This window comes from Nylanderia fulva, unplaced genomic scaffold (assembly GCF_048542155.1).
Source record: "Nylanderia fulva isolate GAGA-0341 unplaced genomic scaffold, ASM4854215v1 Scaffold509, whole genome shotgun sequence".
Classification (NCBI taxonomy): Eukaryota; Metazoa; Arthropoda; class Insecta; order Hymenoptera; family Formicidae; genus Nylanderia; species Nylanderia fulva.
The window spans coordinates 1-13,181 of record NW_028190598.1 but is presented as its reverse complement, the minus strand read 5'-3'; the positions used below and the strand labels follow the sequence as shown (position 1 = coordinate 13,181).

At 41.8% G+C, this 13,181-nt stretch overlaps 1 protein-coding gene across 1 annotated transcript; it reads right to left on the bottom strand.

Annotated features, from left to right (window-relative positions):
* Nucleotides 1-4,055: 4,055 nt before the first annotated feature.
* Nucleotides 4,056-9,176, bottom strand: LOC146721276 (uncharacterized). Its single transcript, XM_085487190.1, has one exon. It carries the CDS (start codon nt 9,174-9,176, stop codon nt 4,056-4,058), a length of 5,121 nt encoding a protein of 1,706 aa, XP_085343316.1.
* Between the last annotated feature and the right edge of the window lie 4,005 nt (nt 9,177-13,181).

The window sequence follows — 13,181 nt, the reverse complement described above, 5'->3', positions numbered from 1 at the left end:
TATTATATTAACTGTGATGATCCAAAAAATAATTGCATTTCTTTTGAAAATGGACAAATAATGTCAATTTTAAATTTCATTAAATCTAATGACAATAAAATGTATGCTATTGGCAAAGTACTTGTGTTAGTGGAAGATTTATATACACAGCCTATTTCGTCATTAACTTTAAATATTGGTATCATGTCTGAATATTCTCATCTTCAGACATGGGAGTTTGATAAAATTAGAGCAAAAATGTTGAAAATGCCTTATAAAAAAAATTATATTATATTTCCGATGTTACACACAACTGAATAATACATGTTTAATATTAATTTGCATTTGTAATTAAATAATTAAACGTAATTATAATACTCTAATATAAATTGCAAATATTATTATTATTATTATTATTATTATTATCGTCACATTTTTATCATATTATTTACATCATAGATTATTTATAATTTCAATGCTGATCAATTTTTATTTACAGTTATTATGGCGTATAATATTGTGGAGTTCGAAGATGGTTTACAAATTGTTCCTTCTGAATGGTTAACTGAAAATAATAAGGAATGTAAATGGCCATCATATACAAGTCAAATTAAGATAAATAAAGCAATTATGAAAAGAATATTTCCTTCTGATGATTGGCAATTATATAAAATAATCCGTATTTTTGGTAGCAGCGGTTAGTAATATAAAAAATGTATTTTATTTTTTTATCAAAAATTATATAAATTAAAATTATAATATATATGTATTAAAAGTATATATTAAAATTTAAATTTTAAGTGATATTTGATTATAAAATATATAAAAACAAAAATCTAATTTTTAATATTCAAAAATTTTATACGTTTTAGATACATATGATAAAGCTATAGACAAACTTAAATTAGCTGAACAAATATCCGATATAGATGGTGATGATGGAAATAACCTCAAAAAATCGAGATATCAACGAGCAAAAAAAAATACAGGTTCATCTCCTGATAATTCTGATACAAGCGACACAAGCATCAATAAATTAAAAACTCGCAATGATTTAGAGTTAGATAATTTTCCTAATACACCAAAAGCTTTAACAATAAATAAGAGCAAAATCTGTGAAATAAAGACACCATTAATACAAGGTGATAAGAAAATGAATCGAGTAAAAAAAATTTCAAGTTCTTCTGATAATTCAGATAGAACTGACACAAGCAATGATTTAGATGAAGCTTCTAATATATCAAACGATTTAAATAAAAGCAAAATGACTTATGAAATAAAAAAACCACTGATAAAAAATTATAAGAAAATAACTAAGCCTCCGATACAAATAAGTAATGAAAAAATAATTAATATTCAGTCTAAAAAGTCTGCAGTTACATATAGTAAATCTATAAGTTCACAAGAACATCGAACAGCAAATAAAGATGACCTTGTTCCACAAAATTCAGATACAATATCTACATCCGATACTTGTAATGCTGAGATTGATGTAGGTAAAAATATATCTGTTATTAATTTTAAATTTTTGTAAAAGCTTACCTATATATATATATATATATTATTAAAGTTTTAACTTTTTTTATTTATATCACTGTAAACATATATTTAAAATGGTATATAATTCGTAATATTTATATAATCTGACAATGAGTAGATATACAATAATATGTGTCAATTATTTTTGCAGATTTTCATAATTTAATTATCAGGAAACTAAATGCAGTATTGTTAAATCTTACAACAATTGATGAACGTTTAATAAAGTTGGATAATCACATAAGAAAAAATGAGGAAACGGATTTAAAAAAAAATGAACATTATGATTTCGATTTGCCAGCAGATACCGTAGAACAATTACAGAGAATTGATAATCAATTAAAAAACAAATGTGTTGCTGCAGAAATGGTATATACAAAATATTATCATTTTATACTTACGATTAGAAACATTTTATTGAAATGTCTTATAAAAAGCAATATTTTGGACATATTTATTTATTTATATAATGTTAAATAATTTTAAAGAAGTTAAAAGAAAAGTAATGTTAACTTTTTTTATAAGAGAAAAACAAATGTTTATTATTTTGATATTTTTAGATCATAAACTAATATTAATTAAATTATTTTATATTTTTAGACAAGACAATTGAGCTTTTTAGGAGGTAAGGATCATCATGATGTGATTTCGTACATGATGAAACATATTTTAACAAATAAATTAGCAATGGAATATAGTTGGGCTGGTGCAAAATTGAAAAATGCCTTTAAAAATCTTCGCATTACTATATGTATCATAAGTAAGTATATAAATATTTAATCACAGAAATGTTTTTATTGACATATTTTTGACACTTTATATATAGCATTCTATGCATGGTTATATTGGATGATGCTATTAAAACTCTAATATCATTATTCAATAATATGTAATCATAGGAATATAAAATAATTTTGAATAGTATATATACATATATACATATATATATATATAAAATTAAGTCGCTTTAAATTTTTATATAATCTATAACCACACATATCTGTTTAAACTTGTTGTTAGATGCTGCGCGAACTTCAAGAACCAATTTAACAAATAAGGAAGTTGAGGATATAATTGCAAGATGGCTAATTTTAACCAAGCAGAGATTTGACCGAGATTTGTAAGTTATATATAATATACCTCAATTTAACTATTTTATCATCTTATCTCAAACTTTTTATTTTTATAAGAAACTGATTTTAAAGAGGGTGAACACATGCACTATCTGTTCATTATTGCGTGTATTAGTTTTTTTAAATTAAATACAACATTTAAGAACTTATTGTTATTTTTGTATAGAATATTTATTGCAGAATTGACTTATTGCACCTATGTATAACAATCACATATTTCTTTTTAGGAAAAAGGAAGAACAAAAGAAGAGATGCGAAAATGAGGAGATCTAAACAAGAAAAGGACAGGTTATTAAATAGAATAATTTTAATATATAATAAATAAAATATTTGAACGTTTATTGTTCGCGAACGCGCTGCGTGAACAAAGGATCGCGCTGCACAAAGGCTGAGTCACTTTTTTGTAAAACAAAGACTTTAATAATATCACACACGTATTGACAAAATACTATAACAACTTATTACAAAACCTTAATTATCTTTACAGTGAAATCGGAATCAAAAATCAAAGTGCGGAATAGCGGCGGTCGTCAACGAATTTTGCGGTTTATCTGATAAGCGGTTTGCGATATGTTTTCACGACGGAAAAGCGATAAAGCTGGCAAGCGGGGTGAGAGCTCCTCATTTATAATTTCCGGAGCGGAGCCCACCTTCGTGTGACGCGCCAATAATTTTGCGTCTTTTTAAAGTTGCGCGAGGTGACCTGGGCGTATTACGCGTAATTGGCCGCTGTCAAATTTGACAGAACAACGGCTGTTAGAAAGCATGCGCGAGCTGGCAATCACGATGATTATTGGCGAAACGAGGCGCCCGTGAGAAGCCGCGCATGCTCAAGAAAATATAATTATTCGGCGGAACGGTTGCGACACCGTTAATTGTTTATATTTCGAGCGTGTTTTTATACGACAGGATAATTTGTGTCGCGATATGTTTTCCAGAAAAAACATATAAAAAACGATATGCCTGTTGACTTGCGATCGGAAGCGAATATTCTAGAATATTCCATTTAAAAATATAATATTTTATTACACAAGTAGTTTTCTATTATGCGTTTCAAACATTCCCGCCCGCTTTGTCGCACAGTGACAACATATTGTGGTATTTCGGTCGCGGAATCGCAAGTCGATAGTGATCGATGGTGGGGCAGGCGCGCCGGCGCGGCGAGGTTCACGTGATGATCGCGTGTAAAGAGAATCGATCAGCTGAGCCGCGGAAACACGTGGTGATCACGTGTTGCGAATCGATCAGCTGAAACGGCGAAAGTATGTGGCAGATGTGAACGGCGAGTGACCGATGCAGTGAGCGGTGAAAACGAGACAAGTGTTATAGTGAGGTGGTGAGTGAAATGAGTGAAGCGTGACAGTTGATATGGTGCATGACGTGATGATCGTGTAGTGAGTGATGCTATGCGTCAACGTGCGGTGTAGGAACGTCGTTCACGCCCAGAAGAAACACGAGCTTGACGAGTGGGCGCACGAGCTCGGACGTGGCCGTTCGGATCGTCACTACGCGTGTAACTCCATCGTCCCCGGGATGCAAACGCGATATGCGAGCGAGGGGCCATCGGTTCGGGGGGGTGATCTCGGAGCGAACGAGGCAGAGATCGCCGACGTGGGGTGCAGGTGCATCCTTGAGCCACTTGGTGCGTGGGGCGAGTCCGTGCATGTATTCGGATGACCATCGCTGCCAGAAGTGATCCCTCATCCGCTGCAGATGACGCCAACGTGACAAGGTGGACACCGTCTGCTCTGTCAATGACGGTTCTGACAAGGCGAGGAGCGGTGTCCCGATGAGGAAGTGACCGGGGGTCAGCGCCGAAACGTCCTCTGGATCATCTGAGAGTGCCTGCAACGGACGTGAGTTAAGACAGGCTTCAATTTGTGCAAGGAGTGTGCTCAACTCCTCGAACGTGAGGGTGGTCGCGCCGATCACCCGACGGAGGTGGAACTTGGTCGACTTTACGGCGGCCTCCCATAAACCACCAAAATGCGGGGCCGCTGGCGGGTTGAAGTGCCAGCGGATTCCTTGAGCGGTGGCGGCAAGGATGACACTTTGACCTTCGGCTGTCGCTGCGTTGAAGAGACCTCGCAGCGTCCGATCTGCTCCGATGAAAGTCGTGCCACAGTCGCTGTAGATCTCAGCACACAGGCCCCTGCGGGAGACGAAGCGGCGCAGAGCGGCGATGAAGGCCTCCGAGGTGTAGTCTGAGACGACTTCTAAGTGAACGGCCTTTGACCAGAAGCAGACGAAGACTGCGATGTACCCCTTGTGCGCACGGTGTCCACGCCCCTTGCTGGTCCGGAGGAGGATTGGTCCCGCGTAGTCCAAGCCGGTGCTGAGGAACGGTCGAGTTGGCGTTACTCGCTCCCGAGGAAGGTTACCCATCGGAGGCTGTGGTGTGGCGGCGCGCCATCGAGTGCAGGTTATGCATCGGTGTAGCTGCTGTTTGACGGTAGTCCTTCCTCGAGGCACCCAGAAGCGCAGGCGGAGCAGGCCGAGAGTCAGTTGCACACCTCCGTGCAGCGTCCGTCGGTGGCAGGAATCGATCACCAGCCGAGTCAACCATGATGCCGCCGGGATGATCATTGGATGTTTCTCGTCGAGTGGTAGCTGAGCATGTTTGAGACGTCCTCCGACGCGCAGCACGCCTTGATCATCGAGGACCGGACTCAACATCGCTAGGTGGCTTCGTGGTGGGCTAGTGCGTCCAGCAGAAGCCGCAGCTACGTCCGTAGGAAAGTGGAGCGCCTGCACCACTCGCAGCCATCGAAATAAGGCGACGTCCAGCTCGTCCGGATGCAATAGACGGCCAGGTATGGCGTCACGTCTCGCCTTATTGAGCCATCGCCGACACCATGCCGTAACCCGCAGCAGCCTGTGCAGCGTTGGAAATCGGAGGAGGAGGTCAGGTTCTGCCGAGACCGGTGCCTTGATTACCAGACCGGTGGCTCGCTGCTCCGGGAGGTCATCCTCTGGGACGTCGATGTTTGAACCCGGCCATGCAGTCTCGTCTCCTGAGAGCCAGGTAGGTCCTGTCCACCACAACTCATGATTGATTAATTCAGCAGGAGTAACACCGCGCGATGCGCAATCTGCAGGATTCTCTCGTCCAGCGACGTGTCTCCATTGAGCGTCTGGAAGCAGGGTCTGGATCTGAGATACTCGGTTGGCGACGAAGGTTTTCCAACGAGTGCTGTGTCCGCGGATCCAATGAAGTGTGACCCTTGAATCTGACCACAGATGCACCGGCGTCGTTGTCAAACCGAGAGTAGCGCGCACGTGGAGCATGAGCGTGGTAAGTAGAGCTGCTGCACAGAGTTCCAAGCGAGGTAACGACACCTGCTTGACAGGCGCGACCTTCGATTTTGCCATCAATAGGTTGATTGACGTTTTTTCTGTTGCAGCGTTGCGGATGTACACCACGGCGGCGTATCCTCGCTCTGAAGCGTCGGCAAACCCATGGAGCTGCAGTTGCGAATGGTCGTCCCCGGTGTTGAGCCAGCGAGTTACACGAATGTTATCCAATAGAGGAAGCTGATCCAACAACTGCCTCCAGCGGTGTGCGTCCTGATCAGGCAGCGGAGAGTCCCAATCCAGCCGTTGAAGCCACGTCGTCTGGATCAGGATTTTGGCTCTGATGACGACAGGCGCGAGCCAACCCATTGGATCAAAGAGCCGAGCCGTTTCGGCTAGAACTCGTCGCTTTGTGAGATCAGTGACTGGACGTGGACGAATTGAGAAGGAGAACCAATCGCCTTGAGGATGCCATCGGAGGCCCAGGGTAGCGTGACTCTCTTCTTCCCATGAGTGCGGCCCACGTTGCAGCTGATGTTCTGGTGGAATTCCTGTGAGCACCTGAGGATCGTTGGCGGCCCACTTTCTCAAAGGAAATCCGCCCGCCGTGCAAAGACTCCGTAGTTCCTGCTGAAGGTCGATAGCATCTTCCAAGCTATCGGCGCCGGTGACCACGTCGTCGACGTAGCAGTCGTGTCGCAGTGCCTTGACTCCGCGTGGATATCGTGCCTCTTCGTCTGCTGCGAGTTGATGAAGAGTCCTGATGGCGAGGAAGGGTGCACACGCTAGCCCATAGGTCACGGTCCTCAGCTCGTACTCGTGGACGTCGTCAGCGCTGTTGTGGCGCCACAGGATAGTTTGCAGGCGACAGTCCTCCGGATGCACGAGGATTTGTCGGTACATTTTCTCGATGTCCGTGACGAGCACGAACCGATGCCAACGCCAACGAAGTAGGACGTCAGCGAGTGCTGGCAAGAGATTGGCTCCAGTGAGGAGGTGTGCGTTCAGCGACTCTCCGGACCGTGTGCGCTGGGAGCCGTTGAACACGACCCTGAGCTTCGTGGTCGTGCTTGACTCCTTGAGGACCCCGTGATGCGGTAAGTAACACCTGGGGCTGCCAGTTGTTGTAATTGTGCTAACCTTCTCCATATGTTGTAGGTTCCCGTATTCCTCCATGAAGTCTAGATAGAGGTCACCGAAACGACGATCTCGTGCTCCTTTCCGCTCCATGGCATCCAGTAGGCGTTCAGCAGGTCGACGAGTCTCGCTGAGCGATGTCGGCGGCGGTGAAGTAAATGGCAGCCTCACCATGTATCGTCCACTGGACGTGCGTGTGACCGTGCGCACGTAGATGTCCTCGCATCTGGCTTCATCGGCGGTAAGCGGTGTCCCAGTCACTGGCTCGTGTTCCTGCTCCCAGAAGCGTCGAACCATGTCAGCGAGGTCGTGGTCTGCGGTGCACTGGAACGTGCTGCGATGTCCTTCGGTTGCTGCTGCATCGTAGCCCCCGGACAGGATCCATCCTAAGCTCGTCTGTTGGGCGATCGGCATCCGTGATCCGCCCTTGCGAAGACCTTCCTCGAGGATCAATGCGTAAACTTCTGCTCCAAGAAGTAACTCCGCAGGATCGTCGTCCAGGAAGCGCGGGTCGGCCAGTCGAAGTCCTTGGATGTGAGGCCAGCTACGATCTTCGCGTTGAGAGGTACCTTGCTGCAATGAGATGCGAGGCAGCACAAAAGCAACCACGCGGAGCTCGACATTGGTCACGTCAGATGTGATGTCTAGCGTGACCTTGCCACGCGCTGATCCAGAGCGAGTCCCTCCGATGCCAAAGATGGACAGATCTGTTGAAGCTCGAGGCAGCCGAAGACGCTGAGCCAGTGCCTCAGAGATGATGGACACCTCGGAGCACTGGTCTATCAAGACTCGAACCTCGTGTGGTGATCCGTAGCGATCAGCGATCTTGACGCGAGCGGTTGCGAGGAGGACGGCCTTGTGTGTTTCAGTTTGCCGTGCCGTGGCCAGTGTGGTGGCAAGTGAAGTGGCCTCAGCAGATGGTGTTGATGTGGCTGCCCCGTGCAGCATGGTGTGGTGTCGCGCGTTGCACGTGAGGCAGTTCCTTTTTGACTGACACCGTGCTAGGAAATGATTGCCTAGGCAGTTGAAGCACAGTCGGTTGGCCTCCACGAACGTTTTCCGCTCAACCGCGGTCTTGGCCTTGAAGCCCTTGCACGTCATCAGTGTATGGTTTTCACGGCACAGTACACACTGAGGTGAATCTGTGCCTTGGTGCTTCGTGACGTGCGCTTTGACGAATCGTGATGTCTCTCCAGATCCCTTTGTGACACTCCTCGGTCGTGCGGCGTTGAGTGTCAAGATCCGTCGACTAATGAAGTCGAGAAGTGCCTCGTTCCGTGGTGGTTCGGTGGGGTCTGAAGTGGTTGACTCCCATTCGAGACGAGTGCGTGCGTCGAACAATTCGACGACCATGTGGTTGAACAGATCCATCCCGTGCGAGTTGATAGGACGTCCGATGCTCTCCTGTGCGTTGACTGCGGCGGTGACAGCGTTGTGAATGCGGCTCAGCTCCTCGGCGGTATCTTCCTTCATCTTTGGCACGGCGGTAAACGTGGCAAAGTTGGAGCGGATCAACTCTCTTTTGTTATTGTAGTGCTTGTCCAAGATTGCCCAAGCGCGATCGTAGTTGTCACTCGTGACAGGTAGTGACTTTATCAACTTTTCAGCCGGACCTGTCAGACACGAGCGGAGGTGATGAAGGCGCTCAATGTTCGAGATTGAATTGCTGCTCACGACTGACAGGAAGAGATCGCGAAAGGATGGCCAGTCAGCGTAGGCGCCAGAGAACGGCGGCAACTTGATGCGCGGCAGCGAAGACTTTGATGCGACGTCGACGGATGGAGACACGTTCGGCTTCCGAAAATGTTCGGTATAACTATCTAAAGTACTGCGTTGTGCAACGTACAGATTTTCCGTATCGCCATGTAACTCCGACTTGTAGTAATCGCTCTCGCAAAATTTTTCTTTCAGAGCCGCTCGAATGAGATCATGCTGTGTCTCGAATTTCGTCCACAGCTGATCTAAGATTCTGGTGCGTGTGGATACGGCACTGGCGGTGATGTTGGTGGTGCCCAGCTTCTTCAAATATTCCACGGAACGTGAAATGCGGACCTGGATCTCACGTTGACAGTCGATCAACGTGTTCACATCCATGGTGAACTAAGAGCGCCCACGAACTACACGAAGTCACGTTCACAAACTTGCGGGTGCCGGCGAGAAGTATCCGGCTCGAAGGACCAGAAATATGTTCGCGAACGCGCTGCGTGAACAAAGGATCGCGCTGCACAAAGGCTGAGTCACTTTTTTGTAAAACAAAGACTTTAATAATATCACACACGTATTGACAAAATACTATAACAACTTATTACAAAACCTTAATTATCTTTACAGTGAAATCGGAATCAAAAATCAAAGTGCGGAATAGCGGCGGTCGTCAACGAATTTTGCGGTTTATCTGATAAGCGGTTTGCGATATGTTTTCACGACGGAAAAGCGATAAAGCTGGCAAGCGGGGTGAGAGCTCCTCATTTATAATTTCCGGAGCGGAGCCCACCTTCGTGTGACGCGCCAATAATTTTGCGTCTTTTTAAAGTTGCGCGAGGTGACCTGGGCGTATTACGCGTAATTGGCCGCTGTCAAATTTGACAGAACAACGGCTGTTAGAAAGCATGCGCGAGCTGGCAATCACGATGATTATTGGCGAAACGAGGCGCCCGTGAGAAGCCGCGCATGCTCAAGAAAATATAATTATTCGGCGGAACGGTTGCGACACCGTTAATTGTTTATATTTCGAGCGTGTTTTTATACGACAGGATAATTTGTGTCGCGATATGTTTTCCAGAAAAAAACATATAAAAAACGATATGCCTGTTGACTTGCGATCGGAAGCGAATATTCTAGAATATTCCATTTAAAAATATAATATTTTATTACACAAGTAGTTTTCTATTATGCGTTTCAAACATTCGTCGCGTTTATTATTACGTTTATTGCACAGTTTATTATTATTACGTTTATTTATAGATTTTATAGAGTTTATTTTTGCATATGAACTTTTTTTATTTTGAATGTATTAATTTCATACACAGTAATTATATATATATTTTATTATTTAAATGGTTACAGTATTAAATACATATGCATAGTTGTAAGTGCAATAAAGTAATTATTAAATATTATTTTTTAAATATAGTATAAAACGAGAAAAGTTATAATAATATATACAGTTGAATATTAAAGTAATTTAAAGTTCTAAGTATTTTAGTACTTTTATGCGTAGCTGTAGCATAAAAAATTAACAATCACTATGTTTATTTTATTAATGCCTATATATTAAAAAGTTATGCACATTTAAGTTTTCTAACAATTGTATCAATTTTTTTTCATAATTCTGATAAAGTGATAACTAGAATTTAAAAAAAATTACTTTAAAAATGATTTATTATAAGTATTAATTATATATGTTAGTGATATAGTTATTAAATATGATTAAATGATGTGATTTAACGTAAATGTGTATTAAATGATAGTTATACACCCACACACACGTACATATATAATAATATGGCTTATATTTTTTGGAACGTATATATGTATGATTTAAAAAATAAAAATGTAATTAAATAAATTACATTTATAATCTTTGAGACAAGCATATGACTACTGGCAGGATCAACCAGGGAGCTTCGTGTTCGGTTACTCGCAAGGGAGTAACTCGCGAGCGAGCCCGAAGACTCGTCGCTAGCTCTTTTTCGCGCGCGCGCGCGTTCGATGCCGAAACACCGACGCGCGCGCAACACGCTCGTATGTGCCATTTTATTTGCCGCCGGTCTTGCTCAGCCGGTCGGCGACACTCTGCTGTGTTTAACGCTATTATGTAAAGCGTACGAGAGAACGACGGAGGCGAGAGTAAACCCCCGACGCCGCCGCCTCTCCTCTTCTTCCTCCTCCTCTCCGTTCAAAAATCCACAAGATCAAAATACTCGTGTTCTTATTCTCCCAAATGTTATGATGCGCGGTCTCGAGAGACCGCGCGATTCACCCTGACGCTAGATCGACGATGCTTAGACGTCGAGGACTGTTCTGTCTGGTTCGTACGCGTTTAACCGCACACGACCAGCAATAAGATTTCGCTACGGCGTACAAAGCGAGCGGGAAGAAGCAACTCTTCCCGCAAACTCGTATCCGTGGAGTAGATGCTCGGTAAGCGCGACGATTCCGCTGCTGCGTACGAAACGAGAGGGAACCGCGCGGCCAACACACTAGAGGCGTGCGCGCCACATAAGAGCCATTCGGTCTTGCGACACCGACTCGTGGCAATGCTGTGCTCGTAATAAATAAGTGTGCGTTAATTTTGCGCGCGTTCGGCGACGAACGAGAAGAGCCGCACCGTAATCCCCGGCGAAGAGGAATACGAGACGACGCGAGAGTCGAACGTACGTTCTCGCGAGACACGCAACCTCCAAGCATGAGAAGACTTGGCGGCGGCGCGTTCTGCGACGATCGTATATTATTTTATATATTCGTGGTTTCCAAATCAAACATTTTATATAAATGTTCTCTCCGTGTCAGAGTCGCGACTCGACAAAATCCGTTCTCGACCCGTTCGGGCGATTCTTCGTTTGTCAACGTCGAGAGCGCGACACGTACAATATTAATTTCTCCTACCCTCTTATAGTACCCAACCGACCGGCCAAGCGGTCGGCGACGGTACGGAGAGCGGTCGAAACACGCCGGAGTGGCGAGAGACTCGAGAAAGTAGGTTTACGACTCGTCCGGACTCGCTCGACTCGTTCGACGCGCCGAGCGCGACGTATCTCTTATTAAAAAAAGGTAAAGAAGGCGACCAGTTAAGGGCACGCCATTAACAAAAATTATCCATTGCAAACCCATGTACAATAGAATTGTATGAAAAATTATCGATTATAAACCCATGTACAATCGTAACAAAAGTAATGAAATAAAAAAAAAATTGCGCCAAGTGAAAGTAGAAACTTGTACCAGTGGAAAATTAAAGTTGCAGACATATATAGAGTCGTATAATGAATCAATAAAAATTTAAATTTGCAAATGTAGAATTGTACCATAAAAAAACTTATCTTTTAAAAAAAAAGATAAACAAGATGCCAAGTCCATGCGCCATGTGAAAAAGTGTTAAACAAAAAAGTATTTTTAAGTAAAAAAATCTATCAATTGACAAAAATTTATGTTCTAAAATTAATATCTCTACAAAAAGTAATGTCCAATTATTGCGCGAATAAATAAACATTTTTATAAAAAATTAAAATTTAAAAACTTATGCAAATTTAAAATTAATATAAAATAAAAAGAAATAAAAAAATTTTAGTTAAAAAAACTGGGCGCGCTGCTAAATAATATTCTAATGATATTAAAATTAAATTGTTACTTTTAAACTCATTGCAGCGCGCCCAGTTTTTTTAACTAAAATTTTTTTATTTCTTTTTATTTTATATTAATTTTAAATTTGCATAAGTTTTTAAATTTTAATTTTTTATAAAAATGTTTATTTATTCGCGCAATAATTGGACATTACTTTTTGTAGAGATATTAATTTTAGAACATAAATTTTTGTCAATTGATAGATTTTTTTACTTAAAAATACTTTTTTGTTTAACACTTTTTCACATGGCGCATGGACTTGGCATCTTGTTTATCTTTTTTTTTAAAAGATAAGTTTTTTTATGGTACAATTCTACATTTGCAAATTTAAATTTTTATTGATTCATTATACGACTCTATATATGTCTGCAACTTTAATTTTCCACTGGTACAAGTTTCTACTTTCACTTGGCGCAATTTTTTTTTTATTTCATTACTTTTGTTACGATTGTACATGGGTTTATAATCGATAATTTTTCATACAATTCTATTGTACATGGGTTTGCAATGGATAATTTTTGTTAATGGCGTGCCCTTAACTGGTCGCCTTTTTTTACCTTTTTTTAAAGGTGAGTTTTTAGAGATTATATCATTCATTTTTGTATATGATAAGCATCTTTAAATAAATAAGCAAATTCAATTTTTCTGGCATTTTCTTATTTTAGGTACATATATATCCAATAATTAATATACAAAATTAAATATTATTCATTACACAATTTGTATCAAAATAATATATTTTTAAAAATTTATTTTAAA